Source organism: Echinococcus granulosus, assembly GCF_000524195.1.
Source record: "Echinococcus granulosus chromosome Unknown EG_S00007, whole genome shotgun sequence".
In the NCBI taxonomy this organism is placed as follows: Eukaryota; Metazoa; Platyhelminthes; class Cestoda; order Cyclophyllidea; family Taeniidae; genus Echinococcus; species Echinococcus granulosus.
In genome coordinates, this window is record NW_020170387.1 from 27906 (window position 1) to 45558 (window position 17653).

Below are 17653 nucleotides of genomic sequence, written 5' to 3' on the forward strand. Positions count from 1 at the left end.
GATTCAACACACGATGGGCTAGACCTAGAGCACAAAGGGACCAAGAGGATGTTAAGCTCTGCTCTAGTCTCTATCTTGTACTAAGTAATATTTGCCGGTAGCTACTTAGCTATTTCACTCAACATTCGACCACTGATGTGGTGGTGTCCATGAGACTGGAAGCCGAAAATCCAAGGTGAATAAAACAACTGCTTAACAATAAGAGTGATTCCACTTGTGTTGCCGTTTCCCTTGACAGGGATGAAAGATTACAACTGCTCTCAAGGTCATAGGTCAAGCATTTCCAAGCTTGGATAGACTATACACTAATGCATACTAGAAATAGCATTCCACGAGCAGAAATCACGACTAGCAAAACTGTTGATGAACCATGAGCATGTACTGTAGGGTAAATAATATGAGGGTTTAGGGAACCAGCATTTTCTCTCAACCAAATACAAATTAGTAGTTTTCTAAAAATGTGCTCGTTTAATCGTACAAACTGGAGCAAAAGTTAGTGACATTGGTGTTGTTAAGTTCATTCGACGTATGAAACCCACATTACATATTAAAACGAAGGTGGGGTGACAATGAGACCTGAGGCGAGCCAATGCCATGACTGGCGCCATGCTTAAATCCCATCAACAGCACTTAAACCCGATGGACTACCACATGAGAGTGGTACAAGGTGGAGCTGGAGGTAGAGTAGAAGAGGAAGGAGAAAAAGCTTACCATTTGACTAGCGGTTAAAGCCTCGGCATCGAGATGGCTGAGATCGACGCCAGAGCGTTTCGCGACCTCACGATTATGCGCTATGGTGAGCTTTTCCGCAACGCTGAGTTTGCTCTGAAAAAAGCCGCCCTCCGAGTCCAGCACCACGCTGCTGTTACCAATGAGGATGCGCCGATGTCGGCCGCTGCTGTCCCCACCACCGGCAACTCCGTTCTCGGGGTCTGCGAGACCGGGCGGGATGTGAGTGCTGCTGATGCACACTTGGCTACTGCCGACGTTGTGCCGCAAAGAGTCGTTGGAGCGTATCATTGAGATGAACTCGGCACGGTGCTCATCCTGCGCCGGACCCCACTCGTTAACTGGCTTCAAGAACTCCGTGAAGAGCTACAGAATCAAACGGATGTGTGGAGATTCCTCTCGCTTACTGCTTAAATGTATGCAGTCATGAGGCCCGCCGTTACTTTCGTATTCACACAAATTTTCGGCCTGTGGACATCCCCGGCATCTATAATTTGATCTTAAAATTCTTGATAACTCATGAAAATGAATATTCAAGAGAGCGCGTCTCCCACTTTAGCTGGTGATTACTTTTAGAGTTTCATCAATTCGATTGCACCTGAAAGCATAATTTTGTTAGGAAATTTTGCATGGATAAACCAGCACAAGAAAAATGCAACTTTATATATCGACAATTGAATGAAATGGAAAAGACACTAGGAAACGAGAACTGAGTTCTTTTCTTGTTCGTCCTATTTTTGAAATTACGAGAAATAGAAGAAACTGCTACACGTAACAAGTAAGACTCGTGAACGCATGCAAGAGGTGCTTGTAGTGACTGAAGCCAGTTATACTGATGCAACTGGTTTAAATTGACCAAAGAATAAGGATTTAATTAAGACTGAAATAAATTAAATAAATCATTGGGATTTACCACGTAAACGACCCCAAAAAAGCCAAACCTTACAAAAGCTATCTGATTTGAGAGCACTTTGAATGAGTTTGGTTCTTCACTTAATGAATATAAACTCGAGTCATGATATAAACTTAAGGCCTAAAAATTATCGCAGCGTTGCTTATCTTCGACTTGATTCGGATAAAAGCGACAGCATTTAATGTAAATGAAGGACATGCTCCAGAGGTGATGTCAACAGAAATTTCCTCAACATCCCGTTTCCGACAAAATATACTTATTCTGAGTGGTTTTCCCCACTACAAATCGGCACTTGCATTCTGATCTAACAGATTATTGAAAGCGTATTTTTTACAGCCCATTCCCACACACTCCTAAACAAGCCATTATGCAATGCTTCAACGCCTTGTTAAGGTGTTCAGTTTAAGAAAATGCTTTAAGTAATTTCACTTGCATCTACAAGAAGCAGTAAATCGGATTTGGGCATTCTTATGGAACACGTTCTCGCTTTGTTGGAATGCAGATACACAGACCAAATGGTAGCACAACAGCGCCAACGCAGTGGCCATGGGCACAGCTCAGGACGAATATAGGATCATATATGACTGGATGATCAATAACGATCACACGCACAAACGCCTATTTGATTAGTTTCTGCTCAATGGCTGATCACGCTTGGCACCACCGTGTGGGTTAACTATAGATCCTGACACATAGATGGCCATTTTCGGTTATTTGAGGCCGTATAAGCTAATATTTTATCCAATGTGTCTGTTCTGGCAAATCTAGTATCTTTTCTAACCCTCATCACTGGGGTCAGGCGTTATCCCTTGACTACAACACATCAATAGAACCAATTGGAACATTTGAAGGATTTCTGGATCCACAAAAATGAAGTTGCTCTAGACAGATTCTCACATTCATTAGATTTGCCTACGCCTTGGGGAGAGATATACACGGATACCCTAAATTTGCTTTAAAGGATTTAATTTAAAAAAATGACCTTCGTAAGGATAAATTGTAACTGGCAGTAGCAAAATATATTTGCTACTGATAGTAATTTACGTAGGTACGTACAATCCATCCCCCTTCACGGCAGTATTTGTAGAAGAACCAGAGAGGAATGCAGAGAATGGGAAAGGCGGCGGTGAGATAGGCAAGCGAATGAGCCCAATGCGGAAAGACGTAGTTGTCCAGCTGCAGCTCTGCGGTGCTCACCATGGAGAATACAATTAAGGCGATGGTGATACCCGGTGTGGTGATGAGCCAGGAGATGCGCCAGTACCAATTGGGACGAGCATTTATCATTAACTCAATGTCCTTCCGGAATTGCTTCAGGCCTACATACGACACATAACATCAAGACTCTTGATGTACTCCTGTCTCTCAATACATCGGATCATAACACCCTTTGCAGAGGGTAACAACACTTGTCTGATTTATTCTAAACTGTTATTTCGACAAGCATTAAATCAAATTGTAGCTCTAAAGCATAGACGTTGCGTACCCTCAAGCACAAAGGTGATTAAAAGTTCTCAAGACCAATGTACATTACTTGTACTACCTAACATCTTTTGCTCCCAGCACAGTCTCTTTTCCATGTTTTCTTTCCTTGAAACCTTTTAAGCCTTGTTTGGAGACTTCTCACTAGTGTGTAGTCAAAAAACATCAGACCCATATGTAGTAAATGACGTGAATGAATCGTTTGGGTCAGTTTATATAGAAGATCATGGTCTGTTTCAAGTGCTTCCTGTCTTTCCTTAACAAATTATCCTGTAGTAGTAGCGATCACACCGTGAGTATGAAAAGATTGGTCTTATTAAAATTCCACAAGATCGTGGAACTTTCAACAACATGCCGTAGCAATCAACTACCGCCTGATTCTGCTGGTAAATAAACGATTACATTCTATTTTAATGTACTTCCTCTAACAATTTTGGGTGTCAAAAGCCACAAATTATTATATCTCTCCCTAATGATGGAACATTGACAACCCGAGGGAGTTTTGAACTACCATTCCATGTCCAACGCATTATCTTTGTACTACTGATAATATTTAAGACAACTCCACGTGCCCCATCTTCACCGGATAGCATACATTTGCTACACGGAACTTTATCCCATCTTCACATTTTAGGCAGACTAAAAGTGATAAGGTAAATTTGCTAAAGTATTACAATGAATAGCAATAACACCGAATGAGCAAAACACGTGCCGAAAGAAACGCATTTCAATTCACGACTCAACGCATTTACCACGGAAGCAATGCCAACCACGGTGTCACTTTTTCAGTAGCGTTAACTATACGACGCAAATGAGGACTGTTACCGAAGCTTGGACAACTGGATATGTTAAAGTATGGGAACCACTTCTATGAACGACCTAACTGGTAATTCGATCTTCGTGAAGCCGATGTTTCAGAATGGATTGCATATTTTGGTAACAATTGTCTTCATTTCCCACAGGGAAACTAAATATTCGACGTGGATCGAAGACAACATTCGCATAGTCACTTTGCTTTGCATGCGCGCCTATTCACCGATTAGCAAGCGCTTCGATGACTCAGCAGAGCCCTGCGAACAAATCGCCGCGTCCACCGTGAAACACCGGTCGTGGGTGTGAAAGCACACCTCAGACGATGGTGAAGATCCGGATTCAGCAAATCCTTCCAACAACAAGTACATATATTCAACTGTTTCACACACCCTTTGGTTGTCGAAAGATGCTTTTAATTCTTTTGTTTCTATGCCTTACCCTCTTATTAATACTATCAAATTTGTCGATACTAACACGAATCTGCATTAGGGATCACACCCTTGACACTCTGATACCTTACAAAGACTAAAACTATGTGTCAGTTGTTTTATTTATCACTATTACATCGGTCGCAGTACTTCCTGCCATCAAGGAAGAAGTGGGGCTTTCACATGCCTAAAGTTTGGAAAATGCACAAGACGGGTGTGCTTAATGCCTAGGCCTTATATACGCCGTAATAAGCTGTGTTAATTCGCAATCACATACCTACGTAACAATGTAATTTCAAACTATCAATCAACTACATTTGAAGTTTAGGATAAAGAAATTTAAAGGAAATAGAATGATCGCGATTGTTCCCAAGATTCAACCTTACTCTGTAGGGCTGATAAACTAATTTTCAGTTATTTTCAGAGGCTGACAACCAAAGCGCTCCTAAAATTCCTAGGAGTGTACACATTTTAAAGTAATACACCGGGGACTTGGACGCTAAAATGGAAACACGAACTTTTCCCATCATCTGAATAAACAAAATCTCAAATACTGAGCGAGGGGTTTACCTAAAGTACTGATCTACTCTACTTCAGTGAAATATGTCCTTCAATATAATCTACAAGGTGATTTATATTCCATGGGTCTTTCGACAGCAACGCCTATCACTTTTACCTGTCCGCCTAATATCATAGAATGCAAAAACAATAATGAATTCATTTGTTTACCGTAAGAGTAGCAAATGATGATAATTTCGGTGACGCAGATGAACATGAGTGGGTAGCCGGACATGGCCCAATCAATGAGGAAGAGGAGGTAGTACCCCCCTCTGCAGACCATCGGCAGACCTAGGAGGAAGTTCACCGTGCAGAGACCAATTCTGTAGGATTAAAAAAAGGGAGACGGTGAGCAGTGCTGAACTAGTTTACGAAATGCGACCACTTGTTCATCTTAACTCATCTGCATATATGGCTAATCGTCAGATTCAATTTGAAAAATACTGAAAAAGACCTAAAACTCTCAAATTTATCACACGTTTGGATGTGTAGTTTTGTGAGCACGTAAAATATGTGAAAAATGAGCTTAGAATGTGCACCTATGGGGAGTGCTGGTGCATAAATCAGCCCAACCCCCCTTGGAGGCCCGTAGAAAAAAGAGCATCACAGGAACTTCGTTTCTTTAGAATGGTGCAACTTGGAGTAGACCTTGTACTCTTCTGCTCCGTCGCCATATTATGCGTCCGCGGGAGGAATTAGGGTCAGTGGCTACGGTACGGACTGATGGACCACCGCCCAGGCTGCTCTGTTTCTCTCTCTCTCTCTCTTTCTACCCGGATGAGTCGAACCGCTTAATCCATGAATTAACGCGACTCTATTCGAATGCCAATCGAGCCTGTGGTGTGTGCATTTACTTGGCTGACTCAGAATAGATACCCTACGTCGGGGCGCGGGTACCGCCGGTAAATGATTATTACGAAGTCATAAAAAAATTATCACGTGAATGAAACCACTACTACCAGTTCTCGCTGAATGCATTACTGACAGAGGATGGACGTGATCTGTCATCTCAATTGGCCAGTCTGTCACATGTGGGAGTTCAGAACAAAGAATACGGAAGACTAAATGATTCTTTTGGAAAAGGGACCATTTCTTACCTCAGAATTCGCTTCAAAAGCGGTCTCAGGAATGAAAAATGAAAATCGCTCTTAAAGCCTTGGAATTTGAAGAGTTGGCGGTGAAATACCACAGTAAGTATCAACGCCAACATAAACACCTTTGAGACATAAAGTCCCAAAAACACAAGGAGCGAAAACTTCTACAAAACTTCTGACATTTGTTCTTGCGTAAAAACCAATTGTAGTGACTGGACAAACCGACGAGATACGTATTTTTAGAAAGCGAAAAAAATGTAGGGAATTTATAGAGGGAGTTCGTGCAGCTTGTTCAGCACCGTACGATGGCAGATGTAGGTGCGATTACATTCCACTTTAATCTCCCATCACTTATTGACGAGTAGAGACTAGGAATAAACACCTTCAGTTCAAATGACACTGCTAGATGGTCTGTTTGCCCTAACTTCGTGGAGCATTTCTCATGTTTTGAATGCCTACAAATCGAGTTCAAACAGGTTGTTGAATTAAATAAAAGACCAATTCATCTATTGATTCGCTGCTGAAGATGAATCCACCAGACTGGTAGTTAAAATTTGTACAAGAGGTATCATGAAATATTCGGTGTAAGAGTCCCTTTTACATAAACGGTTTATAAAAAAGCTACTGAGTATAAATTCAGCGCCTGAAGGTTCACTTGAACAGCGTAATCGCTTAAAATTACATCAAATACTTCAAAACTAGTTTCAAATTAGCTTCAGAAATGGAGTCCGACGGTCTTTCAACGATATCTCCATTTGAACAGACTAAATCGTGAATAATGGATGAGTCAAAAGTCAGCTTATTTTCTCATGGAAAACGGAAAAGTTTGAACAAAACCGTATTCCTGTGAAAATGCATTTACGTCAATAGGAGAATGGATCGCTACCCGATTGTCTGTTATTCCTCTTAGTGAATAGAAAAATTAATGGAATACCGAATTAATACATACCATTCTAGTTCCGCCACCCCAGAGCTTTTTTCTGAGGATGCCCGTATTGTTTATAAATCTGTCAGGCAAATACCCAGTGGTGGATCTACCGGGTTACTTTATTCCCATATTTGTAGGAGAAAACACTTCGATAAGGCGTGCATTGTATCGTTAACCATCAGTCTAGCTGCTGATATCCCTGACGGATACCCGATATACAACTCTAAGTGATCCAGAAAAAAAGAATTAAAAGACGACTAATATATTAATCACGTCGCAGGAGAGGAGTAAGAAGTGGAGCAGCAGGCCGGGAGCTTCGTGTCCACGCCAATATGCAACTGCGAGTTAGTCAACAGTTAGTTGCGCATAGCACGTAGGGACACTGGGGTAGAAAAAGTCACGCAAAAAAAAACGTGCAAGTGAACGATGCGAGAGAGTTCGGATTGCTGGAATCCGGTCAACAGAAGCATGCGTGTACACATGCTTGAGCGCATTTCGAAAGTGAAACGTTGCATGTCTGTGAATGAAAGGTCCACCGATGTAAAGAAAAACTTTGTTGTTTTTGAAATGAAAACGCAGCAGTCACATACCGTAATTAAGCTAAACACTCCATTTGTGATGCTGAAACATGATGGCTGACCGATATATGACAATATTAACAAATGGAGGATTTTAGAGGTTTCGAGGAAGCAACACTCGTTCAAACAAAAGTGTATGGGTAGAAGAAAAAGGCATACCGAAAGATATACTTAAGGCAGTTGCTGGTGAGAAGGTTAAAACGTCGGAGCTCGTCCTCAACGCCAGACATGACAGTCTCAACAATGGCGAACTGGGAGCCCAAGCCAACGGTAGAGAGCATGAAGAAGAAGAAGACGGACCAGATGGCGGGAAAGGGCATCTGTGACAACGCCTCTGGATATACCACGAAGGCCAGGCCCGGCCCTTTAAACAGCCCAAAGGTCATCACAATAACTGAGTTGTTGATTTTGGTTTAAAATCTAATGCAACCGTCAAATTAGCAATCGTATGAAAGAAAAAATAGCAGCTCTCTTCAGGACTAGAATTCTAGCATATACTTGGAAATAAGCTGTGATTCGTGTCGTGGAAGACTGTATTTAGAATCATCATATGTGAATGATATAAAGTTGCCTGGGATTAAAAAATCACAACCATTCAACCCTCCTGAATTACAGAAATCTTGTGTTCATGAGTTTTGGGTGCTCTCTTAAAAACTACACACCACTTTTATAGTCTTGATATTCTGCGTCTGCCTTTCTATTTGTCACTAATACCATTCAGTCGATGCTTATCAACTGTCATAGCTAGAAGTATGCATTTCATCGAATTCTATAGGACAATTTAGCTTTCCCACGAGATAGTACCGCTGTTACGTGAATGAAGAGGATTCAATGTGGTCTCAAAGCGAATGCAAACAGGTTTATATGGTGGTGGTAAAATGTGGTAGTACTGCTCATAATACATTAAAACCCGTCACAATTAACATCAGTAACGGTGCTATGAAGTAAAGCTAATTCGAAGAAAAATGTATAGACCGCCAGGATTGGTCGAAATGGCGTAGTCCCAAGGTCAGGCTGACCAATGGCGAAAGAAGTGGAACACTCACCCGACTTGGCGACATTGTCCATGGTTACGTTCTTTTGGTGCGCCATGAAGCCAAGACTCGCAAACACCACGAAACCGGCGTATATGGAGGTACAGCAGTTAATGCAGGCCACAATAATGGCGTCTCTGAAGCAGAGGGAGAAAGGTTTAGCATAGGGCAGCAAACAAAACATAGGCTAACTCAACTACCTCGTGTGTATGCCTTACAGAACACGTGTCTATCAAGACACAAGATTTCAGTTTATTGCGACACCGAATGTCGATTTTTAGGACCATTTCTGACTCTAGCATTATCACGCCTATCCCAATTGTAAGTTATTAAAGTAGTGTATCACTGTATCACCTCGAAACTGCCGTGAACCGAAACGAACTCTACAGTCAGAGGAAATCCGCATTCATTAATAATAACCTTGAAATCCTTTTTTAACGTGGATCTTAGGTAAGATCTACGAGAATGGGAATACTAAACTAGTTAGGGAGCAAGTATTTCTTCAAAATAGTTTCCTCCCCAAACAATTAAATTTTATGAAAGCACTTCTCTTTAATCCTAAATATTTTGCACATCCAACATGATCCGTTGATAGATAAATCCTTGAAAGTATCGACACAGCTAGTCAATGGAAATATCTTCCTCAACCATTATTATCGCACCCTAGATTTCGCGATATGGGTCATCTTTTGAAATAAATCCGTGGCAAAGTCGTGAAGAAAATCGTGTTAAAGTGCTAGTTATCAAGGTCTGAGGCGAATCGACCATCGCTATCCAGCTGCTTTGTTGTTCCAATGTGACACTAAAAGGCATTAATTTTTCGACCACTTCAACTACCGCTCAAAGAAAAGATGTGATTACTCCTTAATCAAAAAATGACATATAGCCCGGATAAGAAATTTGGGGCGGCACAGACGCGCAGTACTAGTAGCCAGCGTGTCAATATCAAAGAGAAAGAGCAAACTTCGCGGTGGTTATGTAACAGGAGGCATAATACCGGTTTACGGAAAGGACTGTGGTGATAGAAAGGCTGACCGAAATTATAATAGATACTTACGGCTCGACTTTCTACTCAAGGGTGCTTCGATAAATTGAAATTTCCTGAATACTTTTTCAAATCAGCCCACAAAGTGTACAAGCAACGGAACCTTTCAACTGCACAAGTGCATCCTTGACCGATTTTTAGGTAATAGAGGAGGCTGCGTGCAAAAATAGGCCGATTTCAAACGGAAATGGCGCATGGATTGTACACAAATTAAACATTTTGCTGAGAAAAAGGGCATTTTAAGGTACTGTCAAGGAACAGTGGATTTTCTAAAACAGCATACATCTAATCATCGTTCACTCCAGAGACATTTATCAGGCGATGCATTTTAGATAAAAATAACATGATGCTATCATTTAAGGACCTCATGTAAGCATGTGAAATTACGGCTAGTTTGATGTTGAAACTAAGAAAATAATTTCCCTAATACTTCTCCATTTGTCACAACACAACACCCACCTGAGTTTGGCTAACCCTGCGTTAATTTTTTTGAAAATAAAAACCCTTTAATCCCTTTAGTCACTAAGTGCCCATAAGAAGCATGAACGGTGTTGGAAGCAGAGGGTGTTGCGACCAAGGCAGTCTATCTCACTAGGGCTACTGGTGCCTCTCGCCCAAGTGCACAACTGGATAACAGTGTGGCCTTGATCCTTACATAAAAAAGTGTAAAAGGGAGGCATATGAGAGTGGCTGAGGGAGATATTAATTTCGCATGCACTAACCTACAGCAGTTGTTCTTAAAAGGATTGAAGCTGGACATGGCAATGAGAGACCCAGAACAGCAGCCGAGGGAAAAGAAGATTTGCGTTGCGGCATCCACCCACACTCGTGGGTCCTTAAGGCGATCGAACTTGGGTGTCAGGTAGTAGAGAATGCCCTGCAGAGAGCCCTCCATCATCAGTGATCGGATCAACAGCACTGAGAGGATCAGGTAGGGGAACAGGGCTGTGAAGTAGGAAACCTTTCGGGAAAAATGGGAAAAGGTAAGTTCACATCCGAGATTGTGCGCAAGGGAGCACCACGATGTACTAACAACTGATTTTTCAATGGAAATATCACTGAATTAGCACATTTCACGTCTCTGATTCCCCCAGTTCGGTCTAAATTAAGAAATCATAAACACACTTTCTCAGACATTAAAAATATTAGTCGTATTTTACTCCTTTTCGAATGACAAGGGGAACAATTCAAATCCATTGTCATCGGCGACATTTATAACCTAGATAATTTTGACACAATTGTTTGGTGAAAGAAGACAAAGATGTTTATTTTATTTTGAGCCGAATGCTCAACAAAACACCGGAAATATTTGACTAGACTGTTTTAAAGAAAAACGGAATGGCCGGCAGTCAAAGACTGAGAGACTGCAGTTTTTAAACGGAAGGCTTATTTAAAAACTCTCGCAGATGCCAGTATACTAGTATATCATTTAGTTTGTTACAACTGGCGTTCATATGATGCCTTTCAATCGCTGCAGCTCTGGATGGGTTGTTTCAGAACCCTAATAAATGTGTATGGTTTCTCTACTGCTGAGATTAAAAGTTTCGAACCTCCCGGCATAGCTACTTCAATTGGGATTAGTATTAAAGTAGCTTGAAGGCGCCGTTCAGAAACGATTTCTTGGGTAGCAAGAACCAATGTTCTCGTTATCTGCATTATCTACTCCAAATAAATACCTTGTAACAGCCAAAACTCACCTGTCAGATAAACCCAACATGATCGATCAGTCAGTGCTAAATGCAACTTACTGCAGTCAACAATGAGAAAAATGCTGTCATGGTAATGGCAGTTTAACTTAGGGCAGCTTTGAAACACATCCACTTCCCTTGGATGCAGTAGAAATCCTGTAAAGTAGCTCCGTAGCAATCCAGAAAAGATATCTTTCAACTTTGAAGCGACTGCCGAGACACATGACTGAGTTACCATTCTGGGGTAAGGAATTGTCATCTTGTCATCAGAGATGAAAAGCTATTACTGCTATTTGCCTCAAGATCTAAAGATTGTAGTTATGATGAAGGTATGAGTTGGCGAATTCGATCGACTTTAATGGCATTTACCGGATGGGGAACTACTTATACGACGGCACTTCTCTGTGTTGCAAAGGGAAAAAACTCTCAAATGCTGTCGTCAATACATATGAAGCAAAAATACTACTTTTAAGTTGAGAAGGGGCAACCATTGGAGCGAACGATGTACAAATGTGGCATGTAGGGAAAATGCCACTTGCGTACGATAAAAAGCTTACCTCCCATCAGACCTAAGTGCACTACAAACACCTAAATTCGTAGTTGAAAAGCAACCTGTGGCATAAGTTTGTCGAATTCGACAAATCATTCTACTATCGTGCTATTTTAGCTAATGTCTTACTCTACCTTATTGTGAATAAGTTCCTTTATGAGTAAAGTAAGCTAGAACAGCCGGCTATGAGCTTAAGTAATTCCAATTTCGTAGCATACTTAAATTAATCTAAGGGATCATTGCATTGTATTAAAATCTGGGGTTTTTGGGAATAAAACAGCGTGAATGTAATGCACAAATTTTAATGAATTTGGGAACCCACACCTGTTGATGGGATTCTACGACTCAAATGCCTGTGGGAAATATTTTATTAAGAACTGATGCTGCTCAAAAAGGGATTCCACGTTGGATACCGAGTTTTTGACTAAATAGCAAGTAAAACGCCTATTACATCGGTAAGGGGTATGACTTTGTTTGAACCGTCATTATGAAATAAAATCAGAATGTAAAAATAATTCCATTGTAACCAGGAGAGAACGCTTAAGCTTGACTTAACCGCCTGCAGAATCGTGGATTTGGGTAATAATGAGACTAGCTCTTACATTAGGGATTTTGAAACCTAGTGACCAAGAAGAGGTGAGAAGTAAGGATTAGAAGCATTACCTTGCCAAGGGACTGAACGCCCTTGATGAGGACCAGCGCAGTGATGATCCAAGCAAGAAGCAGCACCGGTGACAACTGCCACGAGGGCAAACCCATATCCTCGAGGCCACTTGACTTCTGCAGTATATGATTGCTGGAAAAAAATAGGTGGGTAGTGGGTTTAAGAACTTGTCAAGTGTTTGCTTGTCCGCGTGGGTATGCATGTTGCAGCTGCAGCGCGAATAGGCAAAATCAGTTGATGATCTAAAAATAGACCCTCACAAATCCAGTTACTCTCTACCGTAAACCGTAGCCTAGGGAAGCTGATTCCACACTCATTTTATGTAAACGTGTTGAACAATACAAACTGTATTATTTACTCAATCATCATGAGAAATGGTAAGAACAATTTATTTTCCAAAATATATGAAATACTGTGCATTAAATGAAATGTTCCGATCCTGTGCATTCGTTTGCGACTCTATAATCCACTTAGGAGTCAGCTTTTCGCGATTCCTGCGGGTGCAGAACGTTATGTAGTTTCAATAACTTTTGAAGCCATGGTTCCATTGGAAAACTGCCCGCAGAACACTTGCGTTATTTAAAAACAAGGCCAAATAGTGCTAAATATGCGCATAATTAGTAGCTTGACAAACTGTGGGGCCTTCATAAACATCATGTTGGTGGATATCACGTTGACACAGAAGACTAAACTTCTTGAACCCTTGAACAAACGCGTTGCTAAGGGTATGGGCGAATAGACAAAGAGTATCTTCTTTAACATGGAGTGACTTTCTGACGCAGCGACATATGCGGATTACACAGCTCAAGTATACCTGCCTGCACGCTTAGTGTATGAAGTGAAAAGCAGCAATGTAACACTCACTTCTTACCCCTTCTTCCGTGGTTAGAAATAAGGCGATATAGACCGAGGTATATCTTTGGAAACAAAGCTATACAACTAATAATTATACTGGGATATAAACCATGGGGTTCGTATTTCCTTTTAGAGCGCGCCACGGAATTGAAGTGATAGCTTGAACATTTAAAGAAGGCATTCCATAAGAAACAGAGTGGGTGTGTTGAATTGAGACTTGTACTTGGAATTTCATACCGGATTTATGCAGCAGTAAAGACTCATCCCTTGTATTAAATTGCATAAAATTATTCTAATTGACGCCATTCTGTAGTGTACGATGGAATGTCTATGTGACAAGAAAGAACACACTTTCAAATATTTTGAACCGTTACACTTGGGCGCGCACTGGAGGCTTCAAATCGTTTCAATGCTACAAATGGCGGAAAGCAGTCCGAAGTGGGTAAATGCATAAACTGTTGCATGAGATAATTGGAAAAATTGAAAAGCTTACCTTTTTGTACATAGGAGTTTATAAAAGTTTACATTAAGGCGCATAGTTTTTTTATGTTATTGTCTCATTGCTCCCACGAGTAACACAAGAGAAATCGTAAATCACCACTTTTATTCACATCCTGCTTGATATATGAGAGTCAGGATTTAACCAAATGTTTTATTGCCAATTACTAGAGCTTTCTCGAAGTAAGGCATCCAAGCGTTCGGAACTTATTTTGGTATAGGGTTCACGTATGGACTGTATTCCATCCTTATAGCAAGAGTCATAAAAATCATCATGCATGACACAGTATGCGAAGTGCAATTTCTTTCCGATTAAGTCAGTTGGATGGCTTTCACAATTCGAGAACATCAGAAACGGGCAGAGACGGTAGGCACAAGGAGCTCATTAAGCGTGGATGTTGCTGGCCCATCTAAGGCAACTAAACTGCGCAATTGAGCCTGTTGTTGTAGATGTGAGACTATCAGACACACGTAACTTTAACCCTGCCTTATTTTACGAGCATAGTGATTGTCAAAAATACCCATGACATAGAGGAACATTTGTTTACCCGTTTTATCAGCAAAGCAAATAAGTAATAAACAAGGCAAACTTCCATGAAGTCCTGATCATGTACGATCGAGGCATGGGAAAAAATGAGTTATTTTCAAAAAGTGAGGTGAAAATCTAACTGGTTTCCTGTTCTCTAAAAACTGGGACTTTATTGTAAGGGAGTTTCCTTTCCACTATCTACCTCCTGAAGTTGAGCTTTACTTCCCTTTACTCTTGAACCCATTGTCCAAAGTTCATAGCATTTGGGGTATTTGGTATCGTCGGTACCATTCCTATCCCCGGATTTTAAACTATTTGTTTCGAATGGAGTATACGTGGCGTTGAGCATTTCTAACATCTAAGATCAAAATGGAACAGTAAAACTCACTAGTAAAAGTCCTCAGCAGGAGAAGTGAACGTTATGTTGGAGGGAATGTTCGAATCTAAAACCCAGCGAGGAAAAACAGGTATGACTAAATGCGAGTGAATCACGCCTAGTTAGGATGAAGGGACAAACTCCGCCGATAAATTCACCTGATTCATCGACTAGCGCATACTTAAAACACTACTTTGCCGTATCCCTCTCTAGGTCGTGTATTCTCCTAACGAAATGTCACTGACGGGTTGATTTGATATGCATACTATTAACCGTTCTCAAATTACGCTTAGTGTTATGCTGATATTATGGTCTCTAGCTCCCCACCATAATATTTATTTAGTCTTCTGTAAGAGTGGGTATCTGCCGCATTGTTGGCGTTATTGAAGGGGATAACTGACGCAGTCATGGTAGCCACGAGATTTCAGTGATCCGCGCAGTCGAGCTGACTGGTAGGGGAGAAAGGAAGGGGGATAAGTCACGACTGAGAGGCGGACGTGGGGTAACTTCTAGTGCTTTGGAAAGTGAACTTACTGAGGAGTTCGGTGAGATTGCGTGTGAAGTCAATGCAAGTGGTGTTGGCATTCCACGTATTGTTACAGTACGTCCAAGGGAGCACACTATTGAAGCTGTAGAAGAAGTAGAGCAGACTCTCCGCCACAATCACGTTGTAATAGAGGGAGAGTAACCACGAGCCCGCCACCATTGCATAGCCAGTGCCTGCAGTGCAATACAAGCTCAAGTACACTCAACCTCTCACTTCCTGTTCAAGAGGACATTGCATATGCGTAATTTTTGACCAGTGGATACTTTGATTGAATTTATTAACAAAATCAGCTGGTTAAAATTATATTAAATTCCCACATGTCCGGAATGCAACAAAATCAGAACATTCGACTCCCTTTATCATTCACCAAACTAGCTAATCACAAAGCCTATGCAAGGGGGATCGCATGGTTAGATAAAGCTAGACCGAATCCAGTACGAACATATTAGAATTTCGTTAAATAGATTTGTAGTAAGAATACCAAAAAATTCAATGTATGATCTACACAACATATCAACTGTAGTTGGCGGCCAAAGAGCAATCCAATTGTTTCACCCTAAACCATGGTGGTGCACACATAGTTTATTCCCTTCTGGTACATCTTGAGAAAATATGCAGAAGCCTCTGACTAAATTCCTCTGTACTCATGTACTTTGGAAGTCGGAAGATTTTGTCGTTGGATTCACTCTTTTATTCCAGCAGCAACTTCACAGTTGAAAGCGGATTAATCAAACGAAATTGCAGCATATGAGATGGGACTGTGACTGCTCTTTCCAGTTGATTAATGTATATCAAAACATATCAACCATTCGCATTCCCAAGGTCCAACTAAACACCTGATAGCACAGGTATTGGTTTAATGAGGACCGAATTACATCGAGATTAAATGTCAAAGGAAAGCTGTTTCAACCAGAATGGCATCCCAATGCGCTAGGTAGTAAGTTGATAATTTATTAGTTATTCAAGCAGTCACATGGGAACCTTTCAAGAAAACTACGTGTAGTGAAAGGGAATCCTCGTGGAAGAACACCCACCTATCCAAGTACTTAGCACGTGATAATAGGATATGACAACCTGTTTTGATTGCAATGTAAATGTATAAGCACATAAACAACTGACAAAAAAAAACAATGCATTTTAACAGAATACATATGCAGATGGACGGTAATGGTTCAAGAGCATATTTGACTGTGCGTGATTAGGTTACAAGGCTGGTGAATGGGGCCCTGGTAGTATCAACTGTGAGACTAATTTCTCAGTACAGATATGCGCCCATACCAAAACTACTCTTAGACTCCTGCACCTTGTAATGGCAAGGAACCACCAAAGGGTGCCAAATTTACACTCGTGACACGAGTCCTAGACAAAAACATTTCTAGGATTTTGGAGGCTACTTTGAGCAAGTTTGTATATTACAAAAGCAGCTAAAGTGACTTATGGGCATGATGGATCGCAGATCTAACCTTTGAAGAGAGGACTGACGTTCCATATGGAGATGGGACCCAAACTGGCGAATTGTCCAAAAGCGAATTCGAGGAAAAAGAGGGGTAGACCCACAAGAGCCAACATCACCACATAAGGTATCAGAAAAGCACCTAAAAAGGGTAAGGACATATAAACCAACAATACGACAGACTTCAGCGCCCTTTCGCGCTACTCACGTACCCTACTAGGTTAATTTTAAGGTCAAGATTAGACGAAGACCTGCTCAAACATGTCTGGTCACAGTGGAGAAGGTATTTGATTTAGGAAATGTGTTCATAGACGTGATTACTAGTTTAAATATCGACCCACATTCATCGCCGACTATTGCCTAAATTTAAATTCAAAAAATAAATAAAAAAATAAAAATAAATAAGTAAGAATAAAAAATAAATGAATTTAAATTTTAAAGCTAAAATAGTAAAGACGATCCATTATCCAAAAGAGAGAGCACTTACCACCACCGTTCTTGTGGCAGAGATAGGGAAACCGCCAGACATTCCCCAGTCCCACGGCATAGCTGATACAGGAAAGGACGAACTCGATTTTGCCACCCCAAGTTGCTCGATTGATAGGCTGAGCTTGCTGATAGGTGACACGCAGTGCGCCATCACCATCGACCTTAGGAGAGTAAAGCAAAATACTAGGTGCCTAAAGTTGCTTTATTCTCACTTCTAGATTAAAAGTAAAAACCCTAAAAATGTTGTCCCCGGTCACAACTACCTATGAATCTAGCATCCCGGAAAGCATTCAATGGATTGAAGTGAAAAGCATAGAGTAACCCAATACTCTCATGCGCTTTTTCATGCTAAAAAAGTGATAGAACTCACCGTTTTATTTTTGTATCAGCAGTGCTTGCTTG

General features: G+C 41.0%; 1 protein-coding gene across 1 annotated transcript; it reads right to left on the reverse strand. All coding sequences in view use genetic code 11, as the record gives it.

Moving 5' to 3' along the window:
- Window positions 1-610: 610 nt before the first annotated feature.
- On the reverse strand, window positions 611-17598 carry EGR_01729 (Sodium- and chloride-dependent glycine transporter; the record flags this gene model as incomplete). Its single annotated transcript, XM_024490978.1, has 14 exons — window positions 611-673; window positions 712-1095; window positions 2699-2961; window positions 4161-4286; window positions 5095-5246; window positions 7683-7887; window positions 8570-8694; window positions 10325-10563; window positions 12504-12636; window positions 14775-14829; window positions 15297-15482; window positions 16773-16904; window positions 17250-17412; window positions 17581-17598. 14 exons carry the CDS (start codon window positions 17596-17598, stop codon window positions 611-613), a joined length of 2244 nt encoding a protein of 747 aa, XP_024354434.1.
- Window positions 17599-17653: the final 55 nt, after the last annotated feature.